The sequence below is a fragment of the Erpetoichthys calabaricus genome, chromosome 1 (assembly GCF_900747795.2).
Source record: "Erpetoichthys calabaricus chromosome 1, fErpCal1.3, whole genome shotgun sequence".
Lineage (NCBI taxonomy): Eukaryota > Metazoa > Chordata > Cladistia > Polypteriformes > Polypteridae > Erpetoichthys > Erpetoichthys calabaricus.
The window spans coordinates 39,222,274-39,239,854 of record NC_041394.2 but is presented as its reverse complement, the minus strand read 5'-3'; the positions used below and the strand labels follow the sequence as shown (position 1 = coordinate 39,239,854).

General features: G+C 38.7%; 1 protein-coding gene across 1 annotated transcript in view; it reads left to right on the top strand.

The window, feature by feature from the left end:
* Positions 1–17,581, top strand: part of gpat2 (glycerol-3-phosphate acyltransferase 2, mitochondrial) — a 208,386-nt gene that overhangs the window by 123,988 nt on the left and 66,817 nt on the right. The window contains exons 8-15 of the mRNA XM_028798187.2: positions 4,636–4,732; positions 5,299–5,511; positions 7,195–7,302; positions 7,913–7,977; positions 8,116–8,234; positions 9,843–9,913; positions 14,717–14,981; positions 15,906–16,054. Of these exons, the coding sequence (XP_028654020.1) occupies positions 4,636–4,732; positions 5,299–5,511; positions 7,195–7,302; positions 7,913–7,977; positions 8,116–8,234; positions 9,843–9,913; positions 14,717–14,981; positions 15,906–16,054 (1,087 nt within the window). The remainder of the gene's footprint in view (positions 1–4,635; positions 4,733–5,298; positions 5,512–7,194; positions 7,303–7,912; positions 7,978–8,115; positions 8,235–9,842; positions 9,914–14,716; positions 14,982–15,905; positions 16,055–17,581) is intronic.

Below are 17,581 nucleotides of genomic sequence, written 5' to 3'. Positions count from 1 at the left end.
GTCTTCTACTGTGAGTGCATGTGTAGATTTTCTCCAGGTCCTGTAGGAAAGATTGATTTGTTGCTGACTATATGTTTTGTTTATTACTTCCTTTTTAGCTATTATTTTCTACCTTGTTTTGTTCTGCAAAGCTGTCTTAATCTTGCCACACTTTCTCCATTTTAAATATATACTGACCATTGTCAGCAAGCAGTGTCCTTTGCTGCTGTCATATTTAGTTATGCTGTTGTGTCCACTGTAATATTCTTCTGCGTGGATTTAGAGAACATAGGTATTGGCTGGAAGCTCAAATTATTTCACATGGAATATTTAACCTCCATGTTGTTTCAATCTGGGAGTATCCTGTGAAGTTCCTACTGAATAGTGTAATTAACATAATGAAGCAAATGTTGGGAGAAACAACTGCCTTCATGTATAAGTAGTTCATCTACAACTCTTATTCCTACTGTTCTTTTACTCTCAACACACACTCTAACTGAAACATTTATTCTACTGCATTCTTCAGTTTATTATTATTATTATTATTTTTTTTATTTTTTTTTTACACATTCAAAATAATGTCCTTTTGGCATTTAAGCTTTGCCCATTCCCAGTTACAAAAGAATGTAAATTGTTAAAAAAAAAGAATAAATTATCCATCCATCCATCCATTCTCTTCCGATTATCTGAGGTCGGGTCGCGGGGGCAGCAGCTTTAGCAGAGATGCCCAGACTTCCCTCTCCCCGGCCACTTCTTCTAGCTCTTCCGGGAGAATCCCGAGGCGTTCCCAGGCCAGCCGGGAGACATAGTCCCTCCAGCGTGTCCTGGGTCTTCCCGGGGCCTCCTCCCGGTTGGACGTGCCCGGAACACCTCACCAGGGAGGCGTCCAGGAGGCATCCTGATCAGATGCCCGAGCCACCTCATCTGACTCCTCTCGATGCAGAGGAACAGCGGCTCTACTCTGAGCCCCTCCCGGATGACTGAGTTTCTCACCCTATCTTTAAGGGAGAGCCCAGACACCCTGCGGCGGAAACTCATTTCAGCCGCTTGTATTCGCGATCTCGTTCTTTCTGTCACTACCCATAGCTCATGACCATAGGTGAGGGTAGGAACATAGATCGACCGGTAAATTGAGAGCTTTGCCTTACGGCTCAGCTCCTTTTTCACCACGACAGACCGATGCAGAGCCCGCATCACTGCGGACGCCACACCGATCCGCCTGTCGATCTCAAGCTCCATTCTTCCCTCACTCGTGAACAAGACCCCGAGATACTTGAACTCCTCCACTTGAGGCAGGATCTCGCTATCAACCTTGAGAGGGCACTCCACCCTTCTCCGGCTGAGGACCATGGTCTCGGATTTGGAGGTGCTGATTCCCATCCCAGCTGCTTCACACTCAGCTGCGAACTGATCCAGAGAGAGCTGAAGATCACGGCCTGATGAAGCAAACAGGACAACATCATCTGCAAAAAGCAGTGACCCAATCCTGAGTCCACCAAACCGGACCCCCTCAACACCCTGGCTGCGCCTAGAAATTCTGTACATAAAAGTTATGAACAGAATCGGTGACAAAGGGCAGCCCTGAAGGAGTCCAACTCTCACTGGAAACGGGTTCGACTTACTGCTGGCAATGTGGACCAAGCTCTGACACCGGTTGTACAGGGACCGAACAGCCCTTATCAGGGGGTCCGGTACTCCATACTCCCGGAGCACCCCCCACAGGATTCCCCGAGGAACACGGTCGAACGCCTTTTCCAAGTCCACAAAACACATGTAGACTGGTTGGGCGAACTCCCATGCACCCTCCAGGACTCTGCTAAGGGTGTAGAGCTGGTCCACTGTTCCGCGACCAGGACGAAAACCACACTGTTCCTCCTGAATCCGAGGTTCAACTATCCGACTGATCCTCCTCTCCAGAACCCCCGAATAGACTTTTCCAGGAAGGCTAAGGAGTGTGATCCCTCTGTAGTTGGAACACACCCTCCGGTCCCCCTTCTTAAAGAGGGGGACCACCATCCCGGTCTGCCAGTCCGGAGGCACTGTCCCTGATGTCCATGCGATGTTGTAGGGCTGTCTTGGTTGACACGTCTCTGCAACATCCAGAGCCTTGAGGAACTCCGGGCGTATCTCATCCACCCCCGGGGCCCTGCCACCAAGGAGTTTTTTGACCACCTCAGTGACCTCAGTCCCAGAGATGGGGGAGCCCACCTCCGAGTCCCCAGGCTCTGCTTCCTCATTGGAAGGCATGTTAGTGGGATTGAGGAGGACTTCGAAGTACTCCCCCCACCGACCCACAACGTCCCGAGTCGAGGTCAGCAGCGCACCATCCCCACCATATACAGTGTTGACACTGCACTGCTTCCCCCTCCTGAGATGCCGGACGGTGGACCAGAATCTCTTCGAAGCCGTCCGAAAGTCATTCTCCATGGCCTCCCCAAACTCCTCCCACGCCCAAGTTTTTGCCTCAGCAACCACCGAAGCTGCATTCTGCTTGGCCTGCCGGTACCTATTAGCTGCCTCCAGAGTCCCACAGGACAAAAGGAACCGGTAGGACTCCTCCTTCAGCTTGACAGCATCCCTCACCGCCGGTGTCCACCAACGGGTTCGGGGATTGCCGCCATGACAGGCACCGACCACCTTACGGCCACAGCTCCGGTCAGCCGCCTCAACAATAGAGGCACGGAACATGGCCCATTCGGACTCAATGTCCCCCACCTCCCTCGGGACGTGGTCGAAGTTCTGCCGGAGGTGGGAGTTGAAGCTACTTCTGACAGGGGGCTCTGCCAGACGTTCCCAGCAGACCCTCACAACACGTTTGGGCCTACCAGGCCTGACCGGCATCCTCCCCCACCATCGAAGCCAACTCACCACCAGGTGGTGATCAGTTGACAGCTCCGCCCCTCTCTTCACCCGCGTGTCCAAGACATGTGGCCGCAAGTCCGACGACACGACCACAAAGTCGATCATCGAACTGAGGCCTAGGGTGTCCTGGTGCCAAGTGCACATATGAACACCCCTATGCTTGAACATGGTGTTCGTTATGGACAATCCGTGACGAGCACAGAAGTCCAATAACAACACCACTCGGGTTCAGATCGGGGGGGCCATTCCTCCCAATCACGCCCTTCCAGGTCTCACTGTCATTGCCCAAGTGAGCATTGAAGTCTCCCAGCAGTACGAGGGAGTCCCCAGAAGGTATGCCCTCTAGCACCGCCTCCAGGGACTCCAAAAAGGGTGGGTACTCCAAACTGCTGTTTGGTGCATACGCACAAACAACAGTTAGGATCCGTCCCCCCACCCGAAGGCGGAGGGAGGCTACCCTCTCGTCTACCGGGGTAAACCCCAATGTACAGGCTCCAAGTTGGGGGGCAATAAGTATGCCCACACCTGCTCGGCGCCTCTCACCAGGGGCAACTCCAGAGTGGTAGAGAGTCCAGCCCCTCTCAAGGAGATTGGTTCCAGAGTCCAAGCTGTACGTCGAGGTGAGCCCGACTATATCTAGCCAGAACCTCTCAACCTCACACAGAAGCTCAGGCTCCTTCCCCTTCAGAGAGGTGACATTGTACGTCCCAAGAGCCAGCTTCTGTAGCCGAGGATCGGACTGCCAAGGTCCCCGCCTTCGGCCACCACCCAACTCACACTGCACACGACCTCCTTGGCCCCTCCCATAGGCGACCTCAATTGAGCGCGGCGAATAAAGGCGTTCGTAGATAATTTAGTTCAAATGGCAGAGGAATATGTGAAGAGCAACAAAGGTGCAGATCTTTATTTACGCGTGCTTTTATTCGCTGCGCCCAATTGAGGTTGCCCTTTTGAGGCTTGCCTTTTTGTGCGTGCCCTTATTGAAGGACGCCTTTGCGTGCCCTTATTGAAGAATACCGGTTTGTATTTCCGTAAAACGCCTCTAACTTTCTCTGACAGTAATATCGCGCATCTCACTGTGCCCTGCGCATGCGCACTTCACCAGAAGACACCCACACAAGGACACCTGGACGCACACAGGGATTTTATATATATATATATATATATATATATATATATATATATATATATATATATATATAGATTAAGAAATGACAATTTTCGATTAAAGAAACAAATTATAAAATAAAGAATGATGGAGAAAATTCAGTTAAAGTGATATATAGTATGTTGCATTTTACCAGTCCTTTATCTTTTAACAAATTAGACATTTTAAAGTTCATCTGTTCAGTTTTTTCTTTTTACAAATTTTAATTTTAATTATTTTAAGAGAAATCTAAAATTTAATACACATTTTTAACAATTATTTCTTAGTGGATGTAAAAGTAAATGTAAAATAGTATGCTATAATTAATGACCACATTGGTATATAGCATGTTTATTTTATTGAATTTAAAATATTGTTCAACTATGAGTCTAATAAATAACTTGGATCGTTGTAACTATAGATTATTTCTAATTTATTTTATTTTTTAATAATTAACAATTGCAGAAATTCTTTTATAATAGCAAGAAAAACTATCTTCTTTCCTAGGGCAAAAAACACTTGAAAATAGCACAGTAGTGAGATGGCAATGTATAATGATTCGTCTTTTCAATGTTTAAAAACAAAACATTAGAAAGGAACCTCTTTCCTTTACAGCTGTATTTCCAACTCTGTTTTTGTAATTTCAGATCCTTGTTGCACAAGCTTGGTGTGATTATTGATCCAGGTCTACCATCAGAACCAGACTCTGATATGGACAGTCTTCATAAAGCCATCCTGATTTCTGTTAAGTGTCTTATTTTTAAGCAGATTCTGGGATAATTTTTTTTTCAGGTCCTTCATGTTGTTCACTTGTGACCTTGGGTAATACTTGATTGGATGATGATAAGCATTGAAAAATCTGTTATGATATTGTACACTACATTTTTGCCTCATTGTTTCATCTTATTCATTTAGAAAACTCTGTCCACCCATTATAACACAGTGGCAAAAGGGTGTCCTGTTTTTAATATAAATATCTTTATAACAAAAATGATTTAGAGCCTTCTTAGAAGTTGGGAATAATTTATTAATGTTGTCCTTAAGGAAGCAAAATTGGTCTCTCTTAAACTTCTAGATCCTTTTGAATGTCTGTGTGACCACCCAGTGGGTTATTTGATTTCAATTCACATCTCTCCAGATGGGTTAAGAATGGTATTGACTTTGATATGAACCATTGTATCGCTTATTATGTGATCACTTGTTCTGTGCTTTACATATTTTAACGGATTCTTGAAAAACAAAAGAGGGGAAGAAAAAGTAATTTTAATTTAACTGTGTTTGACTTGCCTTATGCCTCTAATCTTTTTAAGTATGTGTCTGAAATGCTATCTGAGGGGCAACACCTACTTTTATTCTTGGAGAACATCCATGGCTACAGCAGACGTCCTTCACCAGCTAGCATGCTGTGGCTGTGTTCGATTAAGGAGGCTGTGAGATCTGCCGCCATACCTGATGTTGCTTTTGTACCTGTGGGGGTGGCTTATGATTCTACAATTGAAGGGAGGATGGGACATGCTTCACAGGTGAAGTAACCATTTATGCTTCTGTAGAGACAGATAAGTGCTTTACATTATTTACTGTACTAATGTGCAATGTGTTTTTATGCAATGTTCTCTGAAGTGTTTACACTAATGTTACTCGACTTTGACCTTCTCTCATCGTAATAGAAATATTGTTTCTTTTTTAACCTTAAGTAGAAAGCCGTCATTGTTGTTGCACTGTGCTTTCTGCTGGTTAGTTTTCCAAGTTTTCAATGACAGCAGTGTTTAGTGGCATTAAGTACAAGTTCACTCCTGTGATCAATGCTTTATTTATGAGGTCTTAAGACCAAATATTAAATGAAAAATAAGAATAGTTAAGAGGTTACTGATTCCTAAACTAAAAGAAAAACTAGGAGCTACATTTATTTATTTCAGCCACATACAGCTGACATTTCTTTTTCATTTAGAGTATCACACTGAATTTTCTAGACTAGGTAAGACTGTACACCAAATAATAAAAAAAAAAAACATAGTTTCTCTTAAAATGAAAAAGCATGTTGTCAAATAAAGTAAAAGTGTGCTTGCCTAGAACAAATTAACAATCTAAAAAGGTGAGAAAAGTACATGTGTGTTACATGAAAACATTTTTAAGAACATTTAAAAATGTTTGTTCCTCATCTGAAGTTTTTGTTAACATGACTGCACAGATGTTAGCACTGCTGCTATGTAACTTTAAAGTCTTATGTTCAGTATCAGATTTAGGCACAATCTGTGTGTCATTTTCTTTTCTGAGTTTTTTCTCGACATATTAGCATGATTTGCAGCTCAGTTTTATTTCAATGAATGGCTGTGTGTGCACTGTTATTGGTGTTTGATGTTCTTTGCAATGTTGAGTTTGTGCTTGATGTTGTGAGAATTACAGTTGAAGCCACGCTGAATGTACAGTAAACCCTTGGACTGCAGTAATTTAAAGCTAATGTGATGCATGCTTTGCTAGCTAAAGTAACCAAAAGACAGCTCTCGTGATGCACACATCCTCAAATTTATCTGTTCTCTTCATTAAATAAAAAAACTAGTTAAATTTAAAAAATACTCTGTATTTTGTTTTGGTTAGTTTGGAAAGTTTTGGGGTATACATTTTATAAAAACTTGAAATGTTTACACTTTTCTCTAAATACTTGCAATATTTTTATTGCAGCAAAAAATTATTTCTGGAATCTACTTTCTAGAAAATTTAATAAGGAATTAATATAAAGTTAATAACTAGGAGGATCTAAATAATGTACTTGCTTATACAGAGCTGTTGCTGAAAATACTACTATAATAAGCTTCTGTTGTAGACACTTGCATGAATTTGCTTTTACATGTTTTCCTTTTTTCTTTTTTTTTTTTTTTAAGCTAACTCTTGTGCAAGTCCAAGGGACACATTGTACTGTATATTTTTATGATTGTAAAAACAGTCATGTACTCAAGTTACTGAATGTATTGGTCTGTACTGTATCATAAAGTCTAGTTTATTTACAGCACCATAGTGTACATTACAAATGCCTGGATTTAATTTTAGTCTTGTCCAGTTGTGAAACCCCATAAAATTATTCTTAACATTGTTGCCACATTTGATGACCAAATGCTTTTCTGAGTTTTAAATGTCTAGCTTCCTTTATACTGGTTTAGACGAGACCACATCTGACCTAATGCTATTTGTGTTTCTGTTTGTCAACACAGCATCAGATGAATCAGGGGATGTATTGTTTTCTGAAAATTGCATTGTCTTTCATATACAGAGGCTTAGGCTGTTCCCGTATAGATTTTGGACAGCCATTCTTGTTGAAGGTAACACTTGACTACAGTGTTCTATTGAATATTAATATCAGCAGTGTAAATTTGTATAGTTCACCAGTCTTTAGTTGGTGTTTCATTGTTTAAATTCACTTACTCCTAGCAATTTGAATAACCTCATTTTTTTTTTTGTTCTATGATATTACCTTTTCAGTTGGGAGAATTGGATGTATAGTATACTTTTGTCATTGATTTACATAATTGTATTTTTTAAATTGTTGTATTAGTGTACATCTTCAGTGGTTTCTATACAGTGTCTAAAGTGAATTTTTTGCCACTGCATGGCACACTCCTGTATTTGCCCACACTTGCAAACAGCAGAGAAACTAAAATTGTCAAACACATTGCTACAATTGCACTATTGGAGAAAACCCATATTATTATAGGGAACTGTCCTTGTAGAAATGCAGTTTTTTTGAAATATTTTATTATTAGTCTTTATTTTATTATTACACTATTTATTTTGCAGTCACCTTTATCTAAGGCAGCTTATAAAGCCAATTAAACATTTAACTACTGACTGTATTTTAAAAGAATGTAGAAAACATTGATAATTACTGTGGTAATTTCAGACTAATTTTTTCTCATCTTACTTTGATCTTAGAATTTCATTTATAGAAGGAGCCTGTCACCCACTTATTCGTCTCTTCAAAATATCTTTTTAAACAGGTAATATACAGTAAATAAAACTGTCCAAAAGAGTTGCTGAGCTTTATGTGAAAGATAAATTTAATGAACATTTTGTCTAAAACTTGTTTTAAAAAGACTTAAAAATTCTTTAATAATTGAAGTATGTTTTGTGTTTAGTTCAGAACTGCAGTTGGCAGAAAAACCTTTTGACTGGATACTACCTCCTTTGCTCTTTCCAGAATTTGAAGAGCAACAGCGACATCTTATGGTCAACCTCAGCCGACATCTCTTGTGTTGTAAGTCAATATCATAGTTTTAATTTGAAGATTTTATTTATATATAATGTTTTTTGAATAAAACTTTTTGCAATTAATTTAAGTGTTTATAATTTACAATATTTATAGAATCAATGACCCAGAAGTCCAAGAACCATTAGAAGCCTAATTGACATTCTTGAAAAGTTTGCTTTCATTTAGTAAATTTTACCTCCGATTATTAAATAAGCAAATACAATGTTTAGTTTTCTCATAACACAAAGGACAAATATAAGATATAACCAACTTTCACTTGATGGGAAATAATTTATGTTATTGTATGGGAAGTATGATAGGTAACGGAACCTGACCTAGACAATGTTGTTATGATATAACTAGAAAGTGCGAATTAGGTTAAATGGCCTAGCATTTTAATTTTAATTTTGTATTTTGTCTTTTATTTTTCTTCATTATGTAAAGCACTTTGAGCTACTTTTTGTATGAAAATGTGCTATATAAATGTTTTTGTTGTAGCATTTGGCATACTGTGACAGTAATGTACTGTTGGAGAATGAACTTCAATAAGGTAGAATTGAAACCTATTTACACAATCTTCCCCCTTCAATTAGTGCTCACAGTATATCCTCAATGGTATGTTTATTTTGTACAATAAATAAATGCATGCAGATGATGTGCTTTCAGCATCAGAAGTAAATGCCCTCCTGGGTAATCTGCTGCAAATAGAGTGTAGGATCAGAATTTTATATTAACAGCATGGAGCCTTAGGTTTGTCCTGCCTTTTGTGTAAGGTACAAGCTGGTGGTAGTAGTGTGGTATTGGGTAGTGTTTTGATCGAACACATTAGGAGTCGTATAATAATGTCATTTCAGTGACATATGGCCATTGTCTACAGTATATTCTGTTTGAAGATGAGAGCAAGAAATTGTGCCAGAAAACACTAATATATACATCATGTCAAGTTTGTTGCACCAGCTCATTTTTTCTTTAACACCCTTTGCATTCCCCAGATTTTAATGTAAAGGAGCACCTTTGGGAAAAGGTGTAATGAGAGGTTTGCAACATGAATTTGTGACTGTGTGGAGCTATTGAGTAACCATGGGCTAAAATCCCTAAGGAATGTTTCTAGAGCCTTGTTGAATATATGTGCCTTAAAAAAATTAGGTTTTTGTGGGGGCAGAAGTGGGCCCTCCCTGGTGCTAGACAGGTATACCTAATAAAAGGGACCATTTGTGTATTTAAAGCAAACTAATTATTGATGGTGAACTGAAAGTTATTCAACAGTAAGAGCTACATAGAAAAAAATCATGTGCAACCAAGTTTTTTAAAGTAGCTTGGAGTCCATAGGATGAGGCTGAGAACGTTCTTGATATAAAGAGATGATATGCTGTATTGAGTTACGTTAATCCAGTTTATAAGGAAAATAATGCTGTTGATAATCATTTTTCTGAAATTCCTGTTTTTTTTTCCCCCAGAGATTTATAAAATGTGTAAACAGAATAGTGTGTGTATTTTAGTAATAGAGTCAAGTTTCTATTCAAGTCTTGCCTTACAGTCTAATAAATCAGATAATAGTTTCAGTGTTGCTTTATTAATTCAGTTATTATTTTCTGTTTACTTGCCCTTCCACAGCGGCTCGTTCCTACACCTCTATTATGTCTACTTCTATCTTTTCCTGTTTGCTACTGTTCAAACACCCATCAGTAAGTCTGGTTAATAATTTTCTGTTCAAACAGGTGTAAAGTCTGTGCAGTAATAATGAATCATTTACATGAATGAAAAGACATCAAATGTAGCAACAAATGTGTTAAATTACCAATACTAGAGAATATGGCTGTAAAACAATCGGAGAATAATTTTATAGATGAGGCATACAATGTTGATCTTTAGAAAAATAACTGCTGGTTCATGTTATATACGGTATATGTAAGCTTCATAGTTCATATAATGCATGCATTGATAAAGTTTTTAAATGTGTATTTGGTGTAAATGTTCAGCTTTAATAAGAGGTTTGTCACAGAAGTAAATTTTGGAGCTTCAGTCTAGGGCTGTCAGATCAAATATCACTATTACAGTAAAATTCAATTGTGGAGAAAAGTTATGGCCAAAATTATTGTTGTAATATAAAGGAGCAATTGTTTTTCCTTGCACTTATTTCACATTATACTGTATAACTCCAGCCACAGTACACAATATTGCAGTATTTTACAAGTTTGTTTTTGCACATCAACTCCAGGATTAGCATATTTGGATTTTAGACTGGTTAGCTTGCATCACTAGTAATCATAAGAATAAATAGACAACCTTCTTCTTAAACACAACTCTTCAAAACACATTTTGGAAAATATTTTTCTACCCCACTGCTCTGCACTTGGATCTACTATTATAGTGATAACAGATTTTAAAATACATTTATGTTCTCACACTTCACTATAACTAAACCTCTTTGATTGACTGCTGTTTTATGCCAGAACTATTGAGCATCAGTTGCAGCAAACAAAAGCTTGTTTCTTTTTCTCATTAAAGACAATGGCAAAACTTCTGATATTTCTGATTTTTCTTTTATCATAACAAATTTCTTTACTGAGCCTTTTAAATATGGTATTCATTGACCAATTGCTCCCACTTGCAACACTAAATAGGCACCCCATGCTAAAAGTTGGATTCCACACACCATATTTATAGTTGTCTACCAGCTATGGCACGATTTTTTAATTAATTTTTTGACTGCTAGTTTTTAATCAGCTGTGTAACTTACTAAAGCTTATGTTTATTTAGTTTTACTTAATATTTTTCTCTATATTGTTAATTATGTGGTTTCCCAATAAACCCACAAACTCGTTTTACAATCTTTTGTAAGCTAGTTTTAAATAAGGTGTTTTCTAAATAAATAAATGATAATAAGGAGGAAACCCTTAAAGATCACTTACAATGCAACATTTAGGTCATTCAGTTGTTTCCTTTTGTAAAACAAGTAAAGACTCATTTATGTGTTCTGGCCCCAAGGAGCAAACTGAAGCATCGCTGGGGAAATGAAAATATTATACACTGGGTCTGTATCAAAATCCTTCCATGCGAAAAAAAATCAGTCAACTTTATAGATATGTGTGCTGAATCCATTTGTAAAAATTTGAATTTCTTTATCCTAAACTGTCTCACTGAGATATGGGAGAAATGGTTTTGGTTAGTTGTAGATTTTTTTTAAACACAAGTTATTTATGCCGCCGCCTTCTTCTTTTGGCTGCTTCCGTTAGGGGTTGCCACAGCGAATCATCTTCTTCCATATCTTTCTGTCCTGTGCATCTTGTTCTGTTACACCCATCACCTGCATGTCCTCTCTCACCACTTCCATAAACCTTCGCTTAGGCCTTCCTCTTTCCGTCTTCCCTGGCAGCTCTATCCATAGCATCCTCCTCCCAGTATACCCAGCATCTCTCCTCTGCTCATGTCTAAACCAACGCAATCTCACCTCTCTGACTTTGTCTCCCAACCGTCCAACTTGAGCTGACCCTCTAAATGTACCCATTTCTAATCCTGTCCATCCTCGTCACACCCAGTACAAATCTTAGCATATTTAACTCTGCTACCTCCAGCTCTGTCTCTTGCTTTTTGGTCAGTACCACCGTCTCCAACCCATATAACATAACTGGTCTCACTACCATCCTGTAGACCTTCCCTTTAACTCTTGCTGATACCCATCTGTCACAAATCACTCCTGACACTTTTTCACCCATTCCACCATGCCTGCACTCTTTTTCATCTCTCTTTCACAATCCCCATTACTCTGTACTGTTGATCCCAAGTATTTAAACTCATCCACCTTCGTCAACTCTATTCCTTGCATCCTCACCATTCTACTGACCTCCCTCATATTTACACACATGTATTCTGTCTTGTTCCTACTGACCTTCATTCGTCTCCTCTCTAGAGCATATCTCCACCTCTCCAGGGTCTCCTCAACCTGCTCCCTACTCTAACTACAGATTACAATGTCATCAGCAAACATCATAGTCCATGTGGACTCCTGTCTAATCTTGCTGTCAACCTGTCCATCACCATTGCAAATAAGAAAGGGCTCAGAGCTGATCCCTAATGTAATCCCACCTCCACCTTGAATGCATCCGTCACTCCTACTGCAGACCTCACCACAGTCATACTTCCCTCGTACATATCCTGTACAACTTTTACGTACTTCTGCCACTCTCGACTTCCTCATACAATACCACAACTCCTCTCGAGGCACCCTGACATATGCTTTCTTCAGGTCCACAAAGACGCAATGCAACTCCTTCTGGCCTTCTCTAAACTTCTCCATCAACATCCTCAGAGCAAACATTGCATCTGTGGTGCTCTTTCTTGGCATGAAACCATACTGCTGCTCACTAATCATCACCTCACTTCTTGACCGAGCTTCCACTACTCTTTCCCATAACTTCATGCTGTGGCTCATCAATTTTATTCCCCTGTAGTTACTGCAGTCCTGCACATCCCCCTTATTCTAAAATATCGGCATCAGTACACTTCTTCTCCACTCCTCAGGCATCCTCTCACTTTCCAAGATTCCATTAAACAATCTGGTTAAAAACTCCACTGCCATCTCTCCTAAACACCTCCATGCTTCCATAGGTATGTCATCTGGACCAACAGCCTTTCCATTTTTCATCCTCTTCATAGCTGTCCTTACTTCCTCCTTGCTAATCCGTTGTACTTCCTGATTCACTATCTCCACATCATCCAACCTCTTCTCTGTCTCTCGTTCTCTTCATTCATCAGCCTCTCAAAGTACTCTTTCCATCTGCTCAATACACTCTCCTAACACAAGTTACTTATGCCAGTAAACAAAAATGTTTTTTCATGTTCAGAATATTTGAAGTATATTTTGAGCTAATAAATGGTTTTCTGTCTCACTATTAATGTTACATGAGGTGGAAAAGAACACAAATCAATTATTTGCCGCAAATTGTTCCTGAATCAATATTTTTTCTTTTATTTTTATCCTTCAGAGTTGCAGAGAAATTAAAAAGGCATCTTTCTAATATTCGAAATATATTGTCCAGAAGAGAGAAAGCTATTGTTTAAATGTTTTACAGAAATATGCAAGATTGGGTCAATCCATCCATTGCCTTGACCATGTACTGTAATAGGTAAACAAATGTTAATAGAATATGCAACCTTGGAAAAATTGAGTGTGCTAGAATTTTGTTGAGAATACAAAGGCAAAAAACTATTAGGAACTAGTTGATGAGCTCCTCTCTTCCTACATAGCACTTAGGTGAAACATGTCTTTTAAAATCCATTTTTTACTCTTATCTGGATTTTTCCCTGAAAACATGGGAGCAGTGATGAACTCAGGGAGAAGTTCCACCAGGACTTTGCTCAGAAGGAGAGACATTACAGTGGAAAGTACACTTGATTCTATGTTAGCAAACATCTATTGGTTATTCAACTGTGAAACATCTGTATAAGCTTATAAGAGGGGAATAAACTACCAACTTTTGTAAGTACTGTAGTCATTAGGTTGTTATTTTTAGTCTTCATCTCTTAAAAACTGGATGTGATAGAGCATTTGGATTCAGCATTCTCAAATGTATAAAGAACACCTAAAATTGGGAACTTTTTTTTTTAAGCAGTTCAATTTTAGTAACTGCATTTAACATGTTTGCGCAATCAGACTTCTTTTGTCTTCGTTTCATATGTGTTTTCAAATGCAAACAGTACCCTGCATTTGAGCCTGCATTTGAATATATTTGAGTATATACTAATACATTTTAATAAAAATATATTAAATCAAAGATTTTTGCCTATTTTAACAGTCCGCAAAATTTAAATTAAGGAGAAACCAAGGTTGAAATGCACCCTGATGGGTAAAGTTCTGAACAGTAAACCACTAGTCTACTGGTTTAGTCTTTGCGTTTAACATAGCAAGTCACCAGGACTGCCAGTGTTAGAATTATAAAATCAGGGAACTTTTCAATTGTATACTTATTAGTAAGTCCCAATAGATAAAAGCGTAAAATAAAAAAAAAAAAACAAAACACCTTTGCTCTGTGATCATTCATATTGTTGGTTGATTTGTTCTTACATTAAGTTTAGTTGCTTTATCGATTGTTTAATCTATGATTGTAAATTTCACTTGTGGCAATTGTGGAAGCAAAAAATACGCTGAAGATTCTCACTTTAAATGAAGACTAAAGGAATCGAAGGATAGGCAAACAGAGTAATTAGATTTATTGCAATAAACAGTAACACAGACTCATCCCAATTAGGCCAAATCGAGTTGAGCCTCGAATAAGCCAAAAATCAGAGTTTATATAGTCATTTCTTATTTTCCATACAATCAACGTTTGTTACTTACTGAACAGACCGTAGCCTAATGTTATTCAATTATTTTTACCTTTTTTGTAAGTCACTTTGGATAAAAGCATCTGCAAAGCAAATAAATGTAAATTATAATTTCACTATAGTTATATGTAATTTAACTGCTACTCTCCTGTGTACCTGTTAAGGGGGTCGTCTTATCACAGTTGGCCCAAGACTTTGTATGGCTTCTAGAAGAGATCTTATTCAGGAATCGAGATGTAGGATTTGGAGGGTGCTTGTCATCAGTGCTATATAATGCAGCATCGTTGTTAAAAGAACATCTAGTATTCTGTATAATGCCAGGGAACAAAGATGTATATATCCTGCCCAAGAACACTAGCGAAGCAGTACAGGCACTCTACATGCATGCTGAGATCCTTCAGGATGTTTTCAAGTTTGAAGCCTTAGGAGGTAAGTAAGAGTTTCTTGACTTAGCCATTTAATTAGAGTTTACAATCTTGAATGACCAATTTTTTAGTACACTTGAAGGAATTTTAGTTATCCCACTGCTTTTTTCAATTCAGCATAAATGATGCTTCATCTCCCATTTGTCTGCCTATTTTCCTGTATCTGCCCTTTCCCTGTGTAGTATAGTATTGTTCTGTTTTGTAGTTTTCTCCTCCCGTGTACCATTCAAAATGTGTATCCATGTATGGGTTTCTCCTTGTTTATTGAAAAGGTGAGATTTTTAGTGCTTGTAGTTTGCAAAGGTGTGTTTGTGCATATTTGTGTATGTCAATATATTTGTGTATATTTAAAAAAGATTACAATATGCAAGCTTTCGAGGCAACTCAGGCCCCTTCTTCAGGCAAGATGTATATTTATGAAAATGGTTTATTATCATAGATTAATAGTGTTTAGAAAGTGTTTTGTATGTAAAGTTTGGAAAGAATTCTGCCATTTTCATAGTAAGTAGTGATTTTCAGTGTTCACAAAACATTATAAACATTTGAGAAAATCTGTACCTAAAACCAGTTATATATTTTGACTTTTTTTTTTTTTTTTGCTTTTTGCATTACTATTTTTGCAGTACTGAGAATTTCAAACTGCCTGAAGAAAGTGGCCTGAATTGCCTTGAATGTTTGCATATTGTAATCTGTTCAGTTAGCCAATAAAATGTGTCATTTTGCTTGACTTCTCATTGCATACATAATGGCTGACATGGTACAACACCCTACCACTGCAGTACTGAGGGAATATTTTGTAGCAGTATATGATGATCTCAAATTTGATGCAGCTTCATTGTGTGTAGTAGATTATTTCATAGGATATTGTGACTGTTCTTCTGTTTGTCTGTAAGGCTTTTTGAGATAAAATTCTTTGTTCTTTTCTTAGCTTGTGCCGTCCATGCAATGCTGATGGAAGTCGTTCTGTGTTCAAATCCAGGAGAGATGAACTTTGATGTAGTACTGAGCCAGGAAGAGCTGCAAAAAAAAATTATACAGCTGAGTTTGCTGTTGTCAGGCGAGGTACTTCTGTTGCCGGTGGGTATATGAATTCCTACATTTTTGCACTGAATTCCCTTTAATAAGTCATATTATCTTTGCTTTCCTTCAGTATACTGGATTGTCTACTGATTTTGTAGTAATTGTGAAAGTGGTTCCTCTTGATACTGGTGAAACAGAGAATGCCCTTGGTCGTATTTGACTATCCATCCATCCATTTTCCAACCCGCTGAATCCGAACACAGGGTATTTGACTATGGAAAATATTTATTTTTTGAACAAAGATTTACTTCTGAGTTCTGAAGAGGTTTTATGCTGTCCTAATTTTACTGACATACTGTTTGTGTCACAAAGTGAGAGCTTATTGTAACTGGATTCACATTTTGCAAAAGTAGCCATCACTATGTCCAAATGTATTTGCATCAGCTCGAGTCATATTTTCTGACCTCAGCCCAGACACCTGCTGTCTATAATTATCAATGCAAATTCTATAACAAGAACACAAGAACTTTGTTGGAAAGTTGTTAAAGGCAGATTATGCAAAAATATTCATTCTTTACGTAAATAGTCATAGGCACATGGAATAAATTAATTACCTGGTAGTGTGATTAAGAGATGGACCTTAGGGCATCTTAAATCTTAACTTGATGTTATTTTGGAAAATCTAGGTGAATAGGATGGATGAGCTTGTTAAGCTTAATGGCTTAGTCTCATCAGAAATGTTTTAAAATTCTCAATGGGTTCAGATATGTTTCCTCCCATATGCTAACAATATGTCCATTATGGTTGATTGGTGACACTAAATTTATGTGTGTTGAGTGAATGTTTGCACTGTAGACTGCAACCACATTTAGAGTTGCTACGTGTATGTTGTCTGTTACTTTAGTTCTTGTGGTAATCCTCCAACCATGCTTTACCACTTTAAAGGAAAAAAGTCCTGAGAGTAGGGTAAAGTCAACTCTTACTGAGTAAAAGTTAAAACCCTTACCTGTTTAAATTGTTGAAATGTAGAGTGCACTTTCACAAGTATTTTAACTTTGGCTCCGGCAGGTGCACGCAGTGGGATGCCGACAAAAAGTCAGGCGCGCCTCCAGGTCAGGTCTGCTTGGAGGATGCTGCGAGTATCTCGTCATCAAGTTGAGCATCTTTTTTAGCCACCTGTTGTTAGCAAAGAGAAAGTTACGGAGTGTTTAGTTAAGTTTGTGCATGCCTTAGTTTGAGAAGGGGATCCCCAAGAAAAGCAACTTACTTTCATAGAATGTATCGGCTAGTCCGAAGTGAGCGCGTCAGGCTGCGTTCAAACTCACGCTTCTGCTCACTTGCACACATGCATGCGAGTCCGCTGGCCTATTTAATACATGCCTTGCAGTGGCTGAGTAGTAGCACCTGTGCAGAATGCACCTATGTCAGCCGCTATAGGTGAAAGAGAATGACTTATTGCAGGATTGGGTGAAGATTTGTTCTCCGAATATAAGAGGCACTTCCTGCTTCAAGGGGTAGTCTTTTGACTCCGTTGTGTGGAAAATGGGGTGGTATAACTTATTCTTTAGTACACCAAACAGTGTC